The 23,659-nt window shown below is 44.8% G+C and overlaps 1 protein-coding gene across 2 annotated transcripts in view; it reads right to left on the bottom strand.

The window, feature by feature from the left end:
• Positions 1–15,919, bottom strand: part of INCENP (inner centromere protein) — an 88,380-nt gene extending 72,461 nt beyond the window's left edge. Inside the window, exons 1-7 of one of the 2 annotated variants that reach the window (XM_069223216.1) lie at positions 15,706–15,919; positions 6,090–6,234; positions 5,772–5,879; positions 3,692–4,515; positions 2,945–2,990; positions 2,250–2,289; positions 1,396–1,534 (exon numbers count right to left, since the gene is read on the bottom strand). In XM_069223216.1, coding sequence (XP_069079317.1) covers positions 1,396–1,534; positions 2,250–2,289; positions 2,945–2,990; positions 3,692–4,515; positions 5,772–5,879; positions 6,090–6,226 — 1,294 coding nt within the window. In that variant the 5' untranslated portion in view covers positions 6,227–6,234; positions 15,706–15,919. The remainder of the gene's footprint in view (positions 1–1,395; positions 1,535–2,249; positions 2,290–2,944; positions 2,991–3,691; positions 4,516–5,771; positions 5,880–6,089; positions 6,235–15,705) is intronic. The other variant, XM_069223217.1, reaches the window with a different exon arrangement.
• Positions 15,920–23,659: the final 7,740 nt, after the last annotated feature.

Below are 23,659 nucleotides of genomic sequence, written 5' to 3' on the forward strand. Positions count from 1 at the left end.
TGTGTGCACCAGCTGAACTACTTCCTTGGGTACAATGGCCTTGACATCCGTGGTGGAGGTCAAGGGACTTTGCCCACCCTATGCATAATAGTGCAGGATGCACTCTCCTCAGTAGCAGAGGCAGTGGGTGAGAGGAGACATGACTCAGGGGAGGTTCCCAGGCCAGTGAACGCTTCAGTTAGTCATCCCAATTCTCCTTAGAAGGGTGGCCAATCTCATCATCCACTACCTAACTTATCCAAATTCAGGCTGAAAGGGTAATTCAGGATGTGCTGCTGGCACAGCTGATGAAGAGCAAGTTTTTTTTTTAAAAAGGGAGGCTCCACAGCAGCAGGATGCAACATTAAAAGAGGGGGGGGAAAAGCATGAACTTGACATTCGAGAAGACAAGTGGGACCTCATCTCAGCCACTGCAGGTGGAGTCGAAAGTGGAGCCAGAGGCAGCCCCGGTATGGCCTCAAAAGGTCCAACTGGTGCAGAGGGTAATCCAGATAGACCCTGTTTTGGCATGGTAAGGCATGCCAGAGGGAGTGGAGAAGGATTCTAGGAGTCTAAGCATGGCCTTGAGGAACTGTCTGCTTCAGAGTTGCAAACAGTCCCAGAAACTCTGGTTGTGCTGGAATATTTTGTGGTATCGGCTTTAAAGTCAAACAACTTCTGGAGCAAGATAAAGATGTATGGGACCACCTTTACATGCGAGTAGCAGGAAGGGGCACAGTCCCAATTAGATTTGGGGGATTTCTTTCTTTTAACTTATCCAAACACTTGAGGAAACCACTCTGGTGACCTAGAAAAGAAGCAAACTTGACTAGGACCAGTCTCGTTAGGGGGTCTTCTGGTACTTTGCGATGTAGGCTTTCACCTTCTGGTCGCATGAGGCCTTCCTGTTCCTTGGCATGTAGTCATTGGAGGCTTTAAAGTCATGGCTTGACAACAAGCAACACATGCAAATTTGGTGAGGGTCTTTCTAAACAGTTGTTTGAGAGTCCTTAAAAATCTGTTTTGGAAGGAGACACCTTGACCTAAAATATTGTTTTACAGTTTGCAAGGTATGTAACTGTTGACAAGAAGTCGCTCTGGATCCGAACCTGGCGGTGCAGTAAGAAAGGAACGGACAATGCACTGGAGTGGCGGCCATATACTCTCCACTCATTTGTACAGTAGAACAGAGTCCGTGTTGAGCCACACATGGATGTGCAGAGGAACTGCTGAAAAGTTTCCAGATCTAGCCTGACACCTGGGCAATATTCAAAACATGAAGAAACCACAGCCAGAAGTCTATCAGGTGCCACATATGCTGCGCCACTGAATTAAATCAAATACCCATTACAAGCCACCCTTAACATTAAAAAAGGATCCAAACTACTTCAAAACCGCACCAGATATTTTCCCTACCCTTTTCCTCTTCAGCTTTGCTGTCAGCCAATTTCTGCCGCGTCACTCTAGGGATCTGCTGCTCCAGCTCAGATAGATTACTGATAGCAATCTTCTTAGCATTCCGTGAACGAAGGGATCTTCGAGGACTCTGACCGTCCTAAAGGGCGCAAAAACAAAAAGTAATTTCAAGTTAGTCTTTCCTCCTGCTCCATCCACCCTAAGCCATTACCAGCATCCTGCACAAACAAGAGCTTGCAAAGACATCAGTGCATAAGACAGAGCTGAGATTGTGCATCACATGACCATCCAACATTTCCGATACAAACATTTCACAAAAGCAGAGGGGTCCCGTGGTAGATGAAGGTATTCACAAGTCACTCTGGGGATGAGCACAAAAGCAGAGTAGGAGACATTAGGGGAGAGATCATGCATGCTAGGGGTGATCATGCAAGCATACAGATGATAAAGCAAGAGTAATGAGGAAGAAACATGTTTAGGCAGCTCCTCTTAATAAAAGAAATAACAAATCACGTTTGTTCAAGGGTCTCAAACTGGGTAGACTCAAATAGACCGATTCCACAAAGGGTAAAAGCTGCATGTACACAGAATTACCACTGGTGGGAGACGGAACAAAAGATGCACTACTTGATAGTACTTCATGACTATATTACAGCTGGAAAGTAGGACTGTGGAGACCTCCTCAAATGGAGTTGTGGAGTTAAGTATGTCACAGCAAGGTGGATTTAGTAGGAGGGCAGTAACCACTTGACAAAAGCATTCAACACCACAGGATCACATGGCAAGCGTGGGCACAAAAATAAAAGCTTTAGGACAAAGCGTTCAGCTGCACTGTACTCGCCACTAGGCATTACCTCCTTTTCTTCAGCGCTGGGGAGAGGGATGAGCTCTGGCCTGTAAGGGATAATACAAGTCATTAACCCAAAGATAAAGCATTAAAACCACACCCGTAGGACTCCTGTAAGCAAAAGGATAGCCTTCTGCTTATGGCTATTAAAGTTAGAATATTTAAACACGTACCCATTCCCATTGTGGAGAGATCAGAAGGTGCTCCTAGCAGAGATGTAAGCCCTTCCCTTCTAGAACGCTATACTACATATAACTATACCAGCATAAAAATGTGTTGAATGCACAATTAATAGCACTACACCGCCTTTGACTGGCTCTCACTTCTTTAGTCAGATGGTCTCACGGCTTTAAAACATGCAACTGAAAAGTCAGTTTGGTCCACGAGATGGTTTATGCAACTCCACAACGTCAGCCTGATTTGACAGGACGACAATCCCTGATCTTGTTCACGGGCAAGAACTATTCTAGGCCATGACAGTTTAAAACACTCAACTTCCCCATACAAAGAATAATGGGTTGCAACAGCGGTGTAATTAATGTCACAATGTAAGAATTTTTTTTTTTTTTTTAAATAAACTGTTCAAGTACTCCCATTTGAAGTTTCATTGTACTCTACAGGGTGCCTAGAATAAGCTATGAGACAGTCAGTATGGGTCTCTCAAAACTTCTAATCAGCGACACTAATAACTTTCCTTCCTACCTTGCTTTAATGGTGCCTTCATCCATACCATCCGTGGAGCTTTGATCTAAGGAGAAAACATATCGCAAAGCGGCACAGTTGAAACAAGAACACAACTTATTTCCATACATCACTTTTGGGTGGACAGTTCCTTTCTGTGGCAGATTAAGACTCAACTGCTTATGGTCAGCTCCCTCTGAAGGCACAGTAAGAAATTATAAAGAAAGCTACTCAAAGCCAGCAGTCAAAATTGATTGAATTGCAAACAACTCCTAATTTTTCCAATTATGTGCCACACCAGGTCAGCCATGAGCACTGGCAACACAAGTCACCCCAATCTCAACCAGACACAGGTAAACTCCAGCCACCCCGCCTTTCCTTTTTGCACCATTTGTGAACAAATCAGCAACATCACCAATAGTTTCAACGAAAAATTAAACATACCCTAAACTATTAAAAAGTGTAGATAACAGGATCACCTCAAACCGGGTTTTTCAGAAACACTGCAAAAATAAACATTGCTTCAAGCAGATGCTAGGCTACTGGTACCCCTAAATAATGCAAAATCCTACACTTCAATTGAAGAAATAAATGCTTGTAGGCAACATAAGTCTTAAAGAAGGTAAGGGTACACTCATATCAATCAGAGCAGAGGGGATTAACATGGAGAAATAAAACTGCGTAATAGTAATTTTATTTCCAGGCTCGGTGAAGGGAAAAAACAAAGGAGGGGGGGGGGGAACAAAAAAGGGGGTGGTTTGGACTTACAACTGGACGCAGACGATTCCCAGGCTTTCTTGGAAATGGACCTACGGATTGACTTGCGCATAGCCTCACGAGTCATGCTCTCCCTCTTGCTGGCTAGAGAGTACTTATCCATCAGAGAGTGACGTCTTGAATGTCTGCCCACCAAACTACGACGCACAGACCTGCGGTCTGACTTGGACCCAGTAGGAGTGGATTTGCTAACGGAGATGCGTGAAACGTCCGTAACAGGTACTCTGATGCCCTCCTGAGCATCCGCGGACAGGTTTATCAGCTGTATGTCCATTTCTTCCATCTCATGGGACTGAGTCGAGATTTCCAGAAGAGGAGCAGCATTCTCCTCTCGATTTACAGATGTGTCCATGTGCACAATATCATCATTCATCCCAACTTCTTTTGGAGTGGATGCTGCAATCTTTACCTTGTTTGCACTGCGGCATTTGCCTTCTGGTGTCTTGGAGGCATCCAGGACAGCAGAAGGTTGTACTTTTGGAGGAGAGGAAATCGTTTCTTTGGAGGAGAATCTGACCTCTTCAATCGGGGTCAATGTTTCAAGCGCATCTTCTGCACTTTTGCGGTCTTTGGTGCTAATCTTGACACATGGCAGACTGGAAAAGGGGGGCTGCACAACAGGCAGTTCAGAAACCTTTCTGGAGTCACTATCTGGATTGGTACAAACAGCCTTTTGGGCCTGTGCCCGGGTCAGGCGTGTAACCCTCTGTGTCTCTTGTTGTGTAAATGTCTGTTCTTCCACTGCCTCCATGTTTTGGAGCTTCATTGAGAGTCGTCTGATTGAGGAGCGCCAGTTATTACTTCGCCTAGACAACCTAAAACAGAAGTATAAAAAACAGCTTTTAAAAAGCTTATAATTAAAAACAAGTAAAGCAATCACATACCTTTTCTCCTGAAGTTCAAAGAAGTTTAATGACTTTAGACAATTGCAGCACCCAGACTTTCTGGTTGTCCAATTACATGCATCTTATTTATGCTCAGACGGCAACTCTAGACCATAGATGAAAACGTATATTTACGTGCTGTAATTTGACAAATTCCAATTTGTAAATTGCCCCTCCCTATTCCCTTTGTGTAACTGGCCAATATAGTCTGTAGCCTAGAGCTTTCCTTTTGTCAGTCAATATTCAGTTCAGTATGCCTGAATTCACACTAGATTCCTGGTAAGCAGCCACACAAACATACCGATTATAGAGGTAACAAGTCATGCCTCGGACCATGTATGGAATTACATTATTTCGTATGTGGATCAATATTTTAACTGGTCAATGTGCTCCTCTTTGCCTTCTTTTCATGGCCAGACAGAAAATGTCCACATTCTCCTCTCCTACAGGAGATCGCATTAATCCCAATTGATTATTCAACACCAGCAGCTTTCTCCTCAAAGACACTCGTGGATCGAATCAAATCCTTCTTTTAGACCTCAAGCTTTCACAATGAACTGTTGCATGTGCTTTCCTGTTGTAACAACAAAGGCTTGCTTTTCAGCATTTGTGATTTTTCAATTAAAGACAAAAGAACGTTTTGTCATCTCTCTCGATTTTTACGTATGGAAAAAAAGAGGGAAAACGGGTGGACTGTTCAATGAGTCAATCGTGACTGCGGTTTCTTAAATCCAACAAGATTAATGAAAAGCTAATGATTTTCTACTCCGAGGCTAGCTGGCACTGCAGTGCCCGCCCAGTGAGGTGCGTGACCCACTAATGAAGCATGCTACTTCGGTGGGAGAGGGCCACTGCATCCTGTAAGGGATGCAGCTTCTATCAGACCTTTTGAGTCAATACCAGTGAAGCGCTGTTTAAACATAAAAGCGCACCCAGATTACATATTATTTATCAGGATGTGCTGTACTGCCCAATTTCCCCCTCACAACATTTAAAAGCCTTGGAATTGAGATTTGAAGACAGATGGTTGTCTGTGTAGCAACTGGGAAAAACTACTGTAGTGTAAGAGATTCATTGCGCATTGCTAGCAGATACATGAAAGAAGGATGAGCTACTCATTTCAACCTGCAGCCCAACGCCAGTCTCTACCCCTCAGTCCCAGCAAGGTAAAGAAAAACTCAGCTAACCTCCGCCTAGTTGAGTCCTCTTCTGGAACCCCCGACGGCCTTGCTTTCTTCCGTCTCCTCTTCTGAGAAGGGGTTTTTGGCATCAGCTCTGGTTCTGCATTGAAGTCGCTGTGTAAAGAGAAAAGAAAAAACAACTTTTTTCTATCACCTCCAAGGTGAGGCCAGTGAAAGAATGACAGCAACAGTTCTGTTCCTAAACAAGTTGAAGTTGAGAAAGATCCACCAACGGGTGCAGCAGCAGCAATACCATCTAGCAATATGCTACATACCGATGCCAGAATATGTAGAGCTAAAGAAGTGAAAATGTGAGTGGCTCACCTGCTAAACATTCGGCGAGCTTCTTCCTCAATTTCTCTCAGCCACACTAAATGCTTGTTTTCCACATTCATGGAGAACTCTTCATGTTTGCGTGCAAACACTTCCAGCATTTGGGCAGCACCCATCATGTCAGCCATGATTCAACCTGAAACCAATACAGAGGTTAAGAGTGTGCATCTACCAAAAACACAGTAAGTACATCTGATAGCACTACCACATACAACATTGCAGCATTCATTGGCCCTGTCCTCTAAGAAAATGGATATGCCACCAAAAGCACCAGTACGAGCACACAATGCTTTTCGTTGCAAGGGAAACAAGAACATTAGATGGGAGGATGTAACTGGCAAAGTGGATTGATAGCTGAGCTTCAACAAAAGAAGCTGTGGCACCAGCAAAAACTAAGTGGACCAAAAACGTATTATAAAGAGAGGACTCCAGGCATTTCTAGCTAGGAGGCAGACTGCTGCTATCATGTAATTTCCTCAAAATAATTGAGCGTAGTGTCCCACAAGGGACTACAACAGCATTTTAAAAAACGTGGGCCACAAGCGGATTTCTGCTGGGTTGGGAAAATGGAGTGTAGGAAGTTGGCTCTGTATGTGCTATTTCAAAGTAAGGAATAGCATGCACAGAGTCCAAGGATTCCCCTTAGAGGTAAGATAGTGGCAAAAAGAGATAATACTAATGCTCTATTTTGTGGTAGTGTGGTCGAGCAGTAGGCTTATCATAGGAGTAGTGTTAAGCATTTGTTGTACATACACACAGGCAATAAATGAGGAACACACACTCAAAGACAATTCCAGGCCAATAGGTTTTTGTATAGAAAAATATATTTTCTTAGTTTATTTTAAGAACCACAGGTTCAAATTCTACATGTAATATCTCATTTGAAAGGTATTGCAGGTAAGTACTTTAGGAACTTTGAATAATCACAATAACATATATACTTTTGAAATAAAACACATATAGCTATTTTAAAAGTGGACACTGCAATTTTCAACAGTTCCTGGGGGAGGTAAAGTAATGTTAGTTCTTGCAGGTAAGTAAACCACCTATGGGGTTCAAATTGGGGTCCAAGGTAGCCCACCGTTGGGGGTTCAGAGCAACCCCAAAGTCACCACACCAGCAGCTCAGGGACGGTCAGGTGCGGAGGTCAAAGAGGTGCCCAAAACACACAGGCTTCGATGGAGAAGGGGGTGCCCCGGTTCCAGTCTGCCAGCAGGTAAGTACCCGCGTCTTCGGAGGGCAGACCAGGGGGGTTTTGTAGGGCACCGGGGGGGGGGCGGCACAAGTCAGCACAAAAAGTACACCCTCAGCAGCGCGGGGCGGCCTGTTGCAGTGTGCAAACATGTGTTGGGTTTCTAATAGGTTTCAATGAGAGACCACGGGGTCTCTTCAGCGGTGCAGGCAGGCAAGGGGGGGGGGGGGCTCCTCGGGGTAGCCACCACCTGGACAAGGGAGAGGGCCTCCTGGGGGTCACTCCTGCACTGAAGTTCCGATCCTTCAGGTCCTGGGGGCTGCGGGTGCAGGGTCTTTTCCAGGCGTCGGGATTTCAGAGTCAGGCAGTTGCTGTCAGGGGGAGCCTCGGGATTCCCTCTGCAGGCGTCACTGTGGGGGCTCAGGGGGGACAACTTTGGTTACTCACAGTCTTGGAGTCGCCAGAGGGTCCTCCCTGTAGCGTTGTTTCTTCACCAGTCGAGTCGGGGTCGCCGGGTGCAGTGTTGCAAGTCTCACGCTTCTTGCGGGGATTGCAGGGGTCTTTAAATCTGCTCCTCTGGAAATAAAGTTGCAGTCTTTGTTGAACAGGGCCGCTGTTCTCAGGAGTTTCTTGGTCTTTTGGAAGCAGGGCAGTCCTCTGAGGATTCAGAGGTCGCTGGTCCTGGGGAAAGCGTCGCTGGAGCAGTTTTCTTCCGAAGGAGGGAGACAGGCCGATAGGGCTGGGGCCAAAGCAGTTGGTGTCTTCTTCTCTGCAGGGTTTGGCAGCTCAGCAGTCCTCTTCTTCTGTAAGTTGCAGGAATCTAAATTCTTAGGTTCAGGGGAGCCCTTAAATACTAAATTTAAGGGCGGGTTTAGGTCTGGGGGGTTAGTAGCCAATGAGGATGGGTACACCCTCTTTGTGCCTCCTCCCAAGGGGAGGGGGTCACATTCCTATCCCTATTGGGGGAATCCTCCATCTGCAAGATGGAGGATTTCTAAAAGTTAGAGTCACTTCAGCTCAGGACACCTTAGGGGCTGTCCTGACTGGCCAGTGACGACTCCTTGTTATTCTCATTATTTCCTCCGGCCTTGCCGCCAAAGTGGGGCCGTGGCCAGAGGGGGCAGGCAACTCCACTAGCTGGAGTGCCCTGCGGTGCTGGAAGAAAGGGGGTGAGCCTTTGAGGCTCACCGCCAGGTGTTACAGCATCTCCACCCAGTGCAGGCTTTGTTACTGGCCTCAGAGTGACAAAGGCACTCTCCCCATGTGGCCAGCAACATGTCTCGAGTGGGGCAGGCTGCTAAAACCAGTCAGCCTACACAGGTAGTTGGTTAAGGTTTCAGGGGGCACCTCTAAGGTGCCCTCTGGGGTGTATTTCCCAATAAAATGTACACTGGCATCAGTGTGCATTTATTGTGCTGAGAAGTTTGATACCAAACTTCCCAGTTTTCAGTGTAGCCATTATGGTGCTGTGGAGTTCGTGTTTGACAGACTCCCAGACCATATACTCTTATGGCTACCCTGCACTTACAATGTCTAAGGTTTGGCTTAGACACTGTAGGGGCACAGTGCTCATGCACTGGTGCCCTCACCTATGGTATAGAACACAGTGCCTTAGGGCTGTAAGGCCTGCTAGAGGGGTGACTTATCTATACTGCATAGGCAGTGTGATGTTGGCATGGCACCCTGAGGGAAGTGCCATGTCGACTTACTCGTTTTGTCCTCACCAGCACACACAAGCTGGCAAGCAGTGTGTCTGTGCTGAGTGAGGGGTCCCCAGGGTGGCATAAGATATGCTGCAGCCCTTAGAGACCTTCCCTGGCATCAGGGCCCATGGTACCAGGGGTACCAGTTACAAGGGTCTTACCTGGATGCCAGGGTGTGCCAATTGTGGATACAAAAGTACAGGTTAGGGAAAGAACACTGGTGCTGGGGCCTGGTTAGCAAGCCTCAGCACACTTTCAATTCAAAACATAGCATCAGCAAAGGCAAAAAGTCAGGGGGTAACCATGCCAAGGAGGCATTTCCTTACAGTGAGGAATAAATAAAGATGCCTTTAAATTCTGTATTTACCTCTTCACATTCAGTGGTTCTTCAAAGACAAATGTCAGGCTGTGTCTTCTGACAAACTGCTGCTTATTACTTTAACATGGGTTTGGTGTTTATTTTTCTTTCATTGACTGGAAAGTTGGGGGGGGGGGGGGTGGGGAGTTTGTAAACTGAACTATGTGACAACTGTGCAGAGTACAAGGAGTGTGAAGAGGAAGGCTGTGTGATGTCTCTTTTGCAGGACACCACAAAATGTATACCCATAAATTAACTGTATACGTCCTGCAGTCAAGAAATCAAAAATGAAGTATATTTTTTCCCGAGGTGTGCTGGAAACAGGGTTTCATAGGATCAAAATAGGCAATACACTGTGAGGAACAAATATTCACAGAAAACCCATTTCTACTCCTTGCCATGTGTGTGCTATATAGTTTCATCAATTAAAGTATGTGGGCAAATTTAGTGGCCATTTCAATAGAAAATTACCTGTCTAAATGACAGGGTGCTATCACTGAATGCTTTAGTTCCACTAGCAAATCGTTTGCTGCACTTCCGTTAAAGGTAGGTGGGTTGTGAAAGTTTGCCATTCTGAAAATTGGGTTGTGGTTTCAAAGAGTCTGGAAAGAACTGGTCTGAAGTATAGCATTTTTTTTTTTTTTTTTTTTTAAATCTGCCCAAGTGGCCCATAAGAAAACTACTCCATCAAGCATGGGCCAATTTTACATGTAAGCAGACGGTACTGAAGTAGACTTTTCACTCACAGTCAACTGGACAAATATAAACAGAAAGCTGCTGCTCTGGCAAAGTGATTGTTAGCAATGGGGTCTCTACTTGGCACTGGTTTGCACCAGGTCCAAGTAGGGACACGCACTCTTGTCAGGGTAGGGGAATCACACAGCTAAGATAGTCCCTGCTCTGCCCCTAGGTAGCTTGGCGCAAGCAATCAGACTTATCTCAGAGGCTATGTTCAAAGTATCTGTACACACACAGTAACAGTGAAAACACAAAAACACTCCACACCAGTTTAGAAAAATAGCCAATATTTTTCTGAACTAAACAGGAAAAATCCAACATACACAAGTAACAATATCTCTTTTAAAAGGTTTAAGAGTCTTAATCCATAGGAATCAATTGTTGTATGTTTTTTAAACAGTATCCGAGATGTGCCAAAAACAAAAACTATACGGGCACATAGGAAGTGAGGCGCCGGGAAAACGCGATGCATCGGTTCTCTCCCCGCAAAAGAGATGATGAGTCTGTTTCCAGTCACACAGCCGCAGTTCCTTGTAGCGGTGCGCGGCTGATGCAAAAATGCCAAGGGACGATGCGTGAGAAAAACCAGATTCATGGTGATGAGAGCCGGAGCGTATGATGCAATCTTGACTGAAAGTGCACTGGGTTCCTGATGTACAGGTCCCCAGTGCCACATCTCTTCCCCTAAAACTGTGCAATTGTTCACTAATTGGCAATACCTTCCCCCCCTGTAAGTCCCTAGCCAATGGTAGCCCTGGTACCTAGGTCATGGATACCAAAGAGTCCCTGTAGGAGCTGGCTCTCTATACCTTGCACTAAAATTAAGTACACTGTGCAGAGTCCAGTGGATCACAAAGGTTTGTAGAGGCAGAAACAGATAGGTCGAGTGCTCTTTGGGATACTGTGGGTGAGCAGTTAGGCTTATCAAGGAGGCGTGTTAAGCATTAGTTGTACTCAGAGGCGATAAATGAGAGACAGGCTCAAAGAATAAATCCAAGACCAATTTAGAAAAATAACATTTGCTTTTATATATGCTATGAACCAAAGAACGTTATTAGGAAGCAGTCTTTTTTTCTTTAAATAAATACTCTGCTGTTTCAAAAATTGACAGTGCAATTTTCAGAGTCTTCAATGTTAAACTATAGGAGGAAAACAAGAAAGCAGTTTCACAGGCAAGTACAAGACTTACAATCTCAGCCTTCAGTGTTTTAGACCAACACTTGGCAGGGAACATGTTGGTATCCAGAGCACAACACCAGCAGCACGGGGCGGCTGGGTGCAGAGGTCAAGGTCAGAGTCTGTGCCCAATGTTTATCAATGGAGACTGGGGGAGAGAGAATGTTGATGAGTTGCTCCCAGGTAAGTACAAGTAGTGTCAAAAGGTGGGTCTCCAGCCTCAGGTGCCCAATGCCATTAAAGGGAGGCAAGGGGTATCCACTGAAGTTGGACTGGTAGACCACATTGACTTTTTTTGGCGGGGAGGGTGGTTAGTCTGGTGCAGAGGTGGTTCCAAGTAGCAGTTTCACGGTTTTTCAGGCAGAATTTGAAGATGGTTTCTTTGGACAGCTCAGCTGTCCACGGAAGTTCTTGGTCTTCACTGAAGGCAGGCAGTCTTCCCAAGACTTTGGAGGTTGCTGGGCTGCGAGACAAGGTTTCTTTGAAGACTGCAGACAGGCCAGCAGGACTGGGGCCAAGTCAGTTAGTGTATTCAGTTTTCTCTGCTGGGCGACTTCTAGTTTGTCTGGCTCTTCTTAGGTAGACAGGAATCCAATTATAGGGTTCAGGGGTGCCACCTAAATACTGAACTTAGGGGGATTACAGGGTGTGCCAAGTGGTAGCCAATGGACTACTCACCTTTAGGGTGACTTCACCCTTCCTATGACCACTTCTTTTGGGAAGTCACATAGCCATAACCCTATTGGCCTAATTCCTTTCATGCAAGATGGAGGAATTTAAAATGTAGTGTCCACTTCAACTTGTCCACCCTTAAGATGGGACTGGCATGAAGTTGGCACTCCTAATTTATCCACCAGTACCTCTGCCAAAAGCGGGGTCAGTCTCATTCACAATATGGAGAGGCCTGGGTCGCATATAATAGGCAGAAAGGCTTTCGAAGGTTCCCCCCCACCCCCAGAATGCCCATTCTGCCTCTTAGAGAAGAAGATCACACCTCTGCCCACAGCAGGCCTTTGTTCTGAGCTCTCAAGAGCACTGGCTCTCACCTCAGGGGGCCAGATCTCTGTCTTAAGGTGGCTGTACTGGTGTTGACCAGTCAGTGCCCACAGTGACAGTATTAATAAATGCATCTCCGGATTCAGTGAGGGTTTATTAATACGAGAGGTTTGATACCAAACATCCGTATTGTCAATGTAGCTGGGGAACTTGTAATGACCAATGTTCAGCAGATATACCTAAAATGGCTTCAACTGTTCACTTACTATGCCTGAAAATCGACAAAGACATAGCAGGGGCATAGCTGCACTCCTTGACCTGAGTGATTTCACAGATTATTGAAGGGCTGTGGCACCCCTCACAGAACTCACATCCAAAAAGATGCCCAAAAAAGCAAACTTGACAGTCCGCTTTCAACAGGCCTGACACCCTGAAAGAAGCAAAGTGCTCAGTGCCTGTTCTAAAAGCACCAGATTACTCTGAGCAGCTCATTGTGCAGACTGATGTCTCTGAACAGGTGCTAGGCGCAGTCCTGTCCCAAATCAGTGATGACGGCCATGACCAATCTGTTGCTTTCATTAGCAGGATGTTACCCCCACAGAAAGCTGTGTTGGAGTGCCTTTGCTGTGGTTTGGTCCCTAAAGAAACTGAGGCCATACTTGTTTGGTTCTCACTTCCTAGTTCAAACTGAGCACAGGCCTCTCAGATGGCTAATGCAAATGAAAGGTGAAAATCCCAAATTGTTAAGGTTGCCCATATCCCTACAAGGAATAGACTTTACAGTGGAACAGACCTGGGACTGACTACTTCAATACAGATGGACTTTACAGGTTCTTCCAATCAGAAGACGACTTTTCTCCTGCAAGGGTTAGCATCATCACCTTTCGTTTAGGAGGGAGTCATGTAGGACCATTTGACATGGTCAACCCCCTCAACTTATTGCCTGGTTTCTAGTGCAATTTTGACAGAAATTACACTGGGTCCCTGCACAAAAAAAACAAAAAAAGTTCCCAGCGCCAGATATCGTTCCCTAAAACTGCACAGTAGTTTTTCCCAATTGGCAAGCCTTTATCTACTAGTACAAGTCCCTAGTAAATGGTACCCCTGGTACCTAGAGCATGGGGTACTAAAGGAAGGCCCCTGAGGACTGCAGCACGACTTAAGACACCCTCAGGGACCCCGTAAGGGCACACTGTTTTTGCAGACTGCGTGTCTGGGTGCAAAACTAATATGAAAACACAACACGGCACACAGCATGCGCGCCTCGTCCCCTTTGCACTGAACACAATATATGTAAGTCACCCTTCTAGCAGGCCTTCCAGCCCTCAGGGCAGAGTGCATTATAAAACATTTGAGGGCATACCTGCATGAGCAGCTATGCCCGGCAAGGTCTGTCCATTCTCAGACATAGTAAGTGAAGCTGTTTTAAGTACATGTGCTAAACATTCTTCCAAGTTGGCTGACTAGCTAGAGACAGCAGGGACCGTAATCGTATAGCAAGCAACTAGTGTTTCAAATGCACCGGGAATGCTGAAATCAAATACTCTGCTGGCACTACTCGGTTATAATAGTGCATAACGATCCAGGCATGCGATCGGCCTGCAAATTTATGTTTATTGTCCAGCAAGGATTGCAACCTAACCTCTTGTCTTTCAAGAGATACCATAAATGATGCTAGTAAGTAAGAAAATTCACTTTGTGTACTAGCAGACTTTAAAACAGGGCATAGCGAATGTTCACAATTTCGAATGTGTTAAAAAAAAAAAAAAAAAAAAATTAGGAGGAGGAGAGGTTCACCTAGAAGCCAAGGTTGGAGCTTTTAAAAACAATGCTATTTGAATAAGTGTGGCATCTAGGAATGGGCACCATGAAGTAATCAAGATGCTGAGCACTATAAATAAGGTTTATATCAAGTTTCTCCACATGCGATTTTGATTTAAAAAATAATCTGTCAATTATAATGCAGCATTATTGTTTACTGAAAACAGATTTTGTACGATTTGTTATGGTACAGAGCAAGTGATCCCTTGCCAGCGCAACTAGCCATACCTACAGTGGAGTGGTCAATTCTGCCTAGTCCTCAGACTCCGACAGGAACAAGCGATTTATCTTTTCTGCAGCAGTGCAACAGAACCCGTTCAAATAAGACGTCCAACAATTTGCAAGAATTACGTCAGGATGACTCTTACAGCGGAATGACATCTCAGTCCGTGTAAACAACTGAAGCGCTCCTTTGTCACGTCGATTACTTCCTGCATGAGCTGGAACTCATTTTTATCCAAGTGAAACAATTTTGTGATGCGGGTGACAAAGCACCACTAAGCCAAAGCGGAAGAAAGATTCTCAAAGGTAATATCCTGGCTTTTGCACAATAAGGCTTCTCCAGTTTTCACAAGGGCAGACATGTACAGTAGTGTAGCACCAGGGCAAACTTCATCCAACAGAGAAGATGTACAACACAGATGCATTGCAGTTTTTCAAAGACTACTTGAATTGTCCATGTGAAAACCAACTGAAATTAAGCTTTAAAGTGTTAGATTTTGAACAATATGTAAATATAACACTTAAAGTAGACAGGCACGGACATTGCTTTACATGCGAGCCTGGTGAAATGTCTAGAACAAAAAGTCACTGGTTAAGGGCCAAATCGGACACACTAGGCTTCAACATTTTCATTACGAACAGCATACATTAGACAATTAACATGCGTTCTAATAAAGATACTGATGCCAGGGGTGCGCTGCTCAGCTCTTCATCACCCACGTCAATGCTTATTCAGAATCGAAGAGATTACCGTGTTGCTTTACATCATCAGAAACAACGATCAACCAAAGACGACACCATGGTGCAGCAGAATGATCAAAACACCGCCACACTAGACAAGAAATCGGGACCCATTTATAAACACGATACGTAACTCCACCCCCGACAAACCTACAGCCCGCTAGTCTCAGATGCCAGAAAACATACCCCTAGGAGGGCTCAGTTACGTTTTAAAAGCTGGGCTACGTAAAGATCTTCAAATACCTAGACACTTGTTTTGCGTTTTTAACCATAAAATACCTACAACCTTTCGGCTAAACTTCATGTTATACCAATGCATTTTGGGGATACGTTCTTGATGGGCCACTGTTTTCGTGACAAAGCACCGCAGCTTCTATTTTAGAGCTATAATCAATGCTGCTTTACCTAACGCTCGGATGTCTTGACAAAGTCAAGTGATATCGCCCAAAGTAATAGATCTATTCCAGCTACATAAATATAACAAGTAGGCCTTTTCCGGCTGTATTTTGCCATGTGTACTACAGGATAATTCGAGTCAGATCAGCAAGCAACCTTTGGGACTATGTTACGCTAGGGCATGGCTGCGAGTTCGGCGCCGTTTGCTCTGCTGTATTAGTCATCCCATTCTTACCGACCGCTCTAGACTACGGTGTGGATTACCTGGTGGGGAGTCCGCTGCTTCGGTGATCTGTCCTATTGCCCCTCCAGGCGGTCCCGGTTGCCACTCACCGCCTCGGCGGTAGAACAACCCCCACCCGGCTCCCGCAGAACACCCCGAGCCGTCGCACCCGCTCAAAGACCGGTTTAAATATTCAAACTGCAACGGCCGCCCAGTGAGAGCACAGACTGAATGGGGAAAGGGATTCGACCAATCACACTGCGAGCTGTCCCCACGCTGTAGAGGCGGAGCAAGAAGTGGCAGCACTGGTTCCTGGTAAATACGTAGCACATTTGCTGCACAAGTGCGACAGCCATATTGTAATCATAACACCAGCCTTTCCATACTCAGGAGTTTTTGGGAAAAAAAAAAAAAAAGAAAGCGAACATGAGAAGTAAATGAATAAAATGTGACCAACTCAAGTAACAGGATCTAATGCATCTAAAAGCGCTAAAGTACAGTCTATTTTTGCAGCGAATAAAAATAATTGAGAATACGCTCATTGCCCATTCCGCCGCTCGACTAATTCTAAACCGTTGCTAAAGCGGACTTAAAATAAATGTAGTAGTTATTCCGCCACAGCAGCAAAGATTTCATCTCCCAGGAAGCCGGTGTAATGGTTTCTTTGCTCCCACTGCTGAAAGTCCTTAAGTTCTTCCGGCTGAGAGACATAGAAGACCATAATAACAAAACAACTGGCCCGCTGACAGAGCCGATAACGTGCTTAAACTGGGCGCCATAACACGGAAAACAACCATTGTGTAAACCGAAGTAAAATAAATTATTGATTCAGGAGTACAAACCAGCTCTCGCCTCTGTGGTTATCCGTCAAGAACACTAAAATTATACAGCAGTGAAGGACTTAATTTTGCAACTGCGTTGACTAAATTATACGACAAGAAAATTAAAATTAAATGGCTTGCGAGACACTTGTGTATATAATAAGCATTGGCAAAGCCAATAAGTCTCGTCTGTGCGAGAGCTAGTGACTTTGGCAATCCGTTTTAGCTATGCTGTACACCAGTGTGGCCGCTGTTCAGCATGGCTAAATGTGGCGTGGAGTGGGGTAGACTGAAGTGGGGTAGACTGGCGGAGTGGGGGCACACAAGCCAACATTTAAGAAGAGGAAAGTGGGATATTTAAAAAAAATAATCAGGAGAATGTGTTTCCCCCATTGTCTTCTATTGAAGTAGAGGCAATTTCAGACGGGAGACAGCCAAAATGAAGTCATTTTCGGCTTTAAAAAAAAGAGTCTCTTAACTGAATTTGGTGCTATAGGCATGTATGGATCAGAGTAAAGTGGAGGTGGATTGAGGTAGACTGGAGTTGGCTAGATTAGGGTGGAATGGAGTGAGGTAGATTGGAATGGGGTAGTTAGGAGTGGGGTAGATGGGATGGAGTGGAGTGGGATATACTGGTAGGGTGACCAGAAGTTTAAAGCCAAAAACCAGGACATTCCACAAAAATAGAAGGAGTATAATTTTACTTCAACAGAGCACACAGAATGACAGTGGTCATCAACACAGAATTATAGAAGAAGCACTAAGAACATAAATAAAATGTGATTTTTAAAGTCAGTGTAAAGTCTGTAAATCAAATTGCTTTCTGATAACTCCTGCTAACAATCTCTGCCTTGGAAAACAAAAAAAAATCACCCCCACCATTTTCAGGTGACCCTCTCTAAAAACTGGGACATGAGCTAAATTTCCTGAAATCTGCTGGGACAGCTGGTGAAAATCCAGGACGCTTGGTCATGCTCTATATTGGGTTACCTGGAGTGGACTGTCGGGTAGGCTGCGACCTAAAGACGAAATAAAGCAGTTTGCAGTTTTATAAAATCATTCTTTCTAAGTTCATTTAATGGATGTGTGGAACACACTGCACTGGGCACCAACTGAGGGACGGTGGAAGCATCCATCTGAGGGGCACTCATAAAAAAATCTGATACTTGTCAAATAATTCAAAAAGATGAATAATACAAGGCAGCTGCAGACTATGACTATGAGAGACAGACACCAAGGATATTGGCCTAGGTCTGCCCTGTATTTGATTGGAAAGGAGAGTTAACATTTTCAGCCACGTTAAAGAGAGTGGTCAGATAAACAGATTTGTCTCTCAAGTGGCCCTTGCCTGTGCTCGAGCGAGCCCTGCTGCAAGCGAGGATGTGTGTCGTCACAGCCTTGTGTTTTTTACTTTATGAGAGGCAGGAATCTGTACCCCTGACATCTTGTGTGCATTGCAGTGTGACTAACGGTAGAGCTTGCACCTTACATCATTTCTTAAGTTTTTAGATAAACAAAAATCAGGCAAGCAGGGACGGGGCAGAGAACAACGCAGAAGTGGTCAGAGAGCGATGCAGGATGGGGGCAAGCAATCACCTAGGATGGTGGGATCTCGAAAGACCGGCAGGAAAGGGTGGGGCAGACGAGGACATGCAGAGGGAATCCTAACTGGAAACCCATGCACTGGTATGAGTGCTATAAAAAAGTAGCCAAGACCTTAAAAAAAAAAAAACCTTCTTGCACAGTATGATTCCACAAACCTGGGTAGGCATATACTTAATTCCATGTAACTAACATAAAAGAAGGATTGAAGGAACGAATGTTTGAAGTATAGTGCTTAACTGCACCAAATCATTAAAATGACTGCCATCTTTAATTGGCAAGGCACTCATTCCCCAGTACAACATTAGGTACTGGAACAAAAAATAACGGCATCATTAGAAACAAACATATGAACAAACGCGCTATAACAATAAATGTACTGTTTTTACGGCAGCCCAACCACAAATAAAAGCTGTTCAACTGCCACATGCAAATGTTAAGAGTAATTATGCTTTCTTTTCTGCCCAAATTATCTGCTTATGTTCTGAATACTGTGAAAGCTGAATTCATTAATAATACATTTCCATTGATAAGTAGTTAAAGAATTTACATGAATTAGGCTAATATAGAGAAAACAATAGTTTTTGGAAAATGTGTCCACCTAAGTGGCCTGTTACGTGTACGACATTAATCAAAAAATTACATTAACTGTTTAAATGATGTGCCCAAATAGAATAAAAAGTATTAGTGGTCCATACTAATGTATACATTTTATGTATTTCTCTAAATTTATTATGCATAGAGTAATTGAGAAATTTTGGGCCTAGTCGACCAAGCCTCATGTTAAGTTTCATGGCATTAATAAATGTTTGTGAATGTTTTTCTGTGGTGAGAAATAAGCTTCAGTTCTTCATTGTTCATTGTATACACAGGCTCTCATTACGAGGCTGCCGGTCACCAGGCCACCAGCCTCGTGGCAGTGGTCTTACTGCCAGGGAGCTGGCGGTAAAGACCGCCACATTACAAGTTGCGGGGTTTGATGGTGAACTCCTCCGGGCTGGCGACAGGCCTCAGGCCGCAGCCCGCATTACAAGGCAGCAAGCTGCCAGGAATTTTGAGGGGGTTGCCCCGACACGAAGACCCTGGCAGAAACCCACCCGGCGACAGGAATCATCATTCCTGTTGCTGGCACACACACCCCCATACATCCACACACTTGTAAACACCCCCACCCAACCGCACATATCCATACAAACACCTCACCTGCTCTCACACTGACATACACACACCCCAACTCGCACTCACACACACACCCCACCCCCTCCACTCACGCATAAATTCACACACTCCCCACTCCGCATATGCACACTTGCACAGACACCCCCACTCACTTGCAGACTTGCACACATGCACCCCCACTCACATGCATCCCAATACACACACCTACCCACTAACAGCCTGACAACCCCCTCTCCTGCGCATACATGCAGACACCCCCCAACCGCATGCATACATCCAGACACCCCCACTCGCTCACTCACAAACATGCACTCAGACACCCCCGTTAGCACACATACACACACTCAGACAGATACCCCCACCCCTCTGCATACAAACACACACGCACTCACACCCTGACACCCCCCTCCACATACATGCAGACACACACGGCCTCCACACATACATAGATACACACACCGATTCAGGCACACATACACGCACACACCACACACATGCACCCAACACCCCCCCTTCACTGACGAGAGTGTGAATTGCAACTAAAAGTTACCTAACGGAAACTGGTGACAGGAACAGGAAAAAAGGAGCCAATCATCGACAAGTGAAATACTGTCTAACCATATCACAGATTTGAGAATTAATGGTTATTGGTTCAACTGTGAACAGCCGATACTCTCGCCAATGGCAACGTGAGAAAATACTTTATGGATTTCAACTAATCCCGACTACTCTTACCAGAAGAGTTAGCTCCAATTGCAGAGAAGAAGAGCTCAAAGATGTTCCAGGAGAGATACAGAGCAGCCCTAGATACCCTTTCTTAGACTCATTACTTAGCTATCAGATATTAATGCTATTGTTACTTTCTGAGTTTAATGCACTTATAATTTGGTTTAGCTAACTTAGAGCCCACCGTGGCTGAACCAGTCCCCTTCATTTTCCCACTGCGAATACTGACCAGACAGATATTCAGCTAACAAAGAAGTCTTTGCTTGCTGATCCATTCAGGAGAGGTATAATTAGATGAAATTGCATTTTGTCATAGATTTTTGTTCTTTCTTTTCTAGGTACCAAATGCTACATTTTTGCTAGAGCCATAGCTAGATGTTTTCCAAATTAACTTTTTGTCTGACTTTTCCTTTTTGCATGAAGGCCAATCATGCATTCAAATTAGAGGGTTAGTTAGTGTGTCCATGTGCAAAAATTGTTATTAACCAATACATGATTTTGTTTAATTGTGAATGTCTAAATGTATGTGTAGGAAGCTGGCCTGGTGTGTGGTGGGTACCTATGGTACTTACACCTTATCCCAGGTCCAGGTATCTCCTTTCAGTGAAGTGTAGGCAGTGTCTAAAAGCCAGGCTCTTTAGAGGTAGCTGTGGATGAGCTGCCAAGGCTTATCTAGGAGACATGAAAAGCTCATGCAATACCACTACAGTCACACTGTACTTGCACACAATAAAGAAACCACTTGGTTGTACACAAATAAAGGTACTTTATTTTTGGAACACAGTATCAGAAAATACTAGAGAGGCAACCCTCCAATAGGAAGTAAATTCTCTCTCTCTCTCTCTCTCTCTCTCTCTCTCTCTCTCTCTCTATATATATATATATATATATATATATATATATATATATATATACACACACACACACACCGTAAGAGGCACAAAAGAGTGTAAAATACCAATAAGCAATAGTGACCCTAGGGGGACCCCAAACCATATACTAGGAAAGTGGAAAGCAAACACAGGGCCCCCACCTAGGTAAGTAAATCGTGTAGAGGGGAGCTGGGAGTACTAAGAAACCACACAGGTAAGTAATGTAGTACCCTCAGTGACAAGGAAGGCAGGAGTAAAAAACGGAATTTCCCCCAAACCACCCCAAAGGATGAAAAGAAGAAAAAGAAGACATCCAGAACAGCCTGAAAGGAACCCGCAGTGGAATACTGAAGATGGAGACCTGTGGAGAGAGGGAACCGAGTTCAGAAGTGTCTGTGGAGTCCAGGGGGAGTAGGAGATACTCGTGGATCTGCAGCTTTTAGGCTCCTGGAGGGTCCAGTCGCAGTTTCGGAGGCCAGAAGTCGAAGCAGAGGTTGCAGAGTGGTCCTGCTGGAATCTTGCAAGCCAAATATGAGGACCCACCCCAGAGGAAGACACTATATAGCCCAAAGAGGGGGCTTGGCCACCTAACTAAGTAACTATCTATCAGAGGGTGCCTCTGACATCACCTGCCTGGCCACTCAGATGCTCTCAGAGTTCCCTGCCAACCTTGGATTCAAGATGGCAGAACCCATGGACTCTCTGGAGGAGCTCTGGGCACCAACCCTGCTGTGGCGATGGACAGGGGAGTAGTCACTCCCCTTTCCATTATCCAGTTTCGCACCAGAGCAGAGACCAGGGGTCCCTGAACAGGTGTGGACTGGTTTATGCACAGGGTGCACCAAGTGTGCACTTCAAAGCAAAATGGCGTCCCGCACTCACGATGTACAATAAAATGGGGTTGGAGTTCGTGGGGTCACCTCTGCTAGTGCAGGGGTGCCTTCCCACACAGGTACCTGCACCCTGCCCTCTGGGCTGAGAGGGCTTACCATAGGGGTGACCTACAGTGACCTGTAGTTAAACCGGATGCATGCACCCGGTTCGCGCAGGCTGCAATGGCAGGCCTGCATAACTCTTTCATGGGCTCACTATGGGTGGCAGATTAACTGCTGCAGCCAACAGGGATCCCCTGAAACCCCAATGCCCTAGGTACCTAAGTACCATATACTTGGGACTTATATGGAAAGGCCAGTATGCCAATAGTGGGGATAAAAAGTTACCAGCAACCAAATTTAGAGGAGACAGCATAGACACTAGGGTCCTGGTTAGAAGTGTCCCAGTGAACACAGTGAAACACACTGACAAACAGGCCAAAAGCGGGGGTAACCAAGCTAAAAAGAGGCTACTTTCCTATAGTATCCCATCTCATTAGTCCAGTTGTTGCTGATACTAATTTGTACTGTATCTCTTGAATGTTTGATGTTAAATGCTTTGGTAAAATTAAGGTTCTTCCGCCGATTTGGTCAACCTGTGTTGTTTATATATGTCTATCAGCTGATATTGAGATTGCTTTACGTAACCTTAGCATTGTTAATCTAGGGCTATAAATACTCTAACTTTTACTAGCACGTTCCCTTATGAATAAATTATAAAAGACAAAATAAGGCCAGACACACTCATAGTTTTTGGTAGCGTTCAGATGGTTTGTCTCTTTTAGGTGCTACCATGGTTTCCCAGTTGTAGTGATCTTAGTTTGATAGTTTGGTAATAGACAGTAGGTTATGTCTCCTTAAGAAGCAACCATGACTTTCCCGAAAACTTGGGTTTTGCCAATGCTTATTTGAAGATGTTCTCAACGCTCCTAGTGTGATTTATGAGTAAATAGGTTTTGCGCTTGCAGTGCTTAAGCAAATCGCAGGTGAATTGTGAGTAAACAGGGAGTTTGCGTACTCCAATAAAGTTGTTTAGGGAGTTTGCGTACTCCAAAGAGTGTGTGTAGGGAAGATGTAGAACTTCATATGTGTGTGGCGCTTTGTCTCACAAATTGCCCACGTGATTGTTGGTATACAGACCCTGCGTGGTCTAAGACTACAAAGTATTGAATATTGGTATTGGTTTATGTTGTAATTTGTCTGTTTAATAGGTCAATCTGGCATGGTTGACAAACTCATAGTGTGTGTATTAAAGGGAGTTAGTTTTTGGAAGGAGATTTTGTGATTCCTATGTGCACCAGGAGGATCCAATGATCAGTCGAGGGTAAAATTTGCTGGACGAATTTTGCTTGCGTGTCAGGGAAACTGAGATCGAATGAGTATCTGTTAGAGCTAAAAGCCGCAGTTGAAAATTCACTAAGGTTTCCGAAGCGACTGCGTTACCTACCTGTAGTAAACAGACACATTTGGTGTGTTGATTTTCTTTAGTGCTCGCAATATTTGCATTTAGTTTTGCATGGATCTGAGTTGAGGAAGACAAGCCGGAGGGCTTTGTCAGCCGCTGTATGTCTGAGTGTGACGTCACTAGAGTCGCGCAGGAATAGGTTGGTTAGTGAGAAAAGCCGCAAACGGATTGGTGGACAACTATGAAGCATTATTGGTTCAGGAAGGCAAGCAAAAGCGATTTTGGGATTGAAATTCACTTCCTGATTTGATTGAAGCATAGCCTAATACGAAAATGAAATGTTTCAAAGCATTAAAGAGTGCCCCGAAAGGAGATGCGTTTATAGCAGTTGGAGTAGGAGAAGTTACACCACCAGAAGGTACAACCGCATATATTGTATTTGAGGAACAAGGTGCTGCACCATGTTTTTGGTTGAAACAATGGTACGAAGATACAGAAAAATAAGGGAGCTTAGCATT

The sequence above is a fragment of the Pleurodeles waltl genome, chromosome 3_1, assembly GCF_031143425.1.
Source record: "Pleurodeles waltl isolate 20211129_DDA chromosome 3_1, aPleWal1.hap1.20221129, whole genome shotgun sequence".
NCBI lineage: Eukaryota > Metazoa > Chordata > Amphibia > Caudata > Salamandridae > Pleurodeles > Pleurodeles waltl.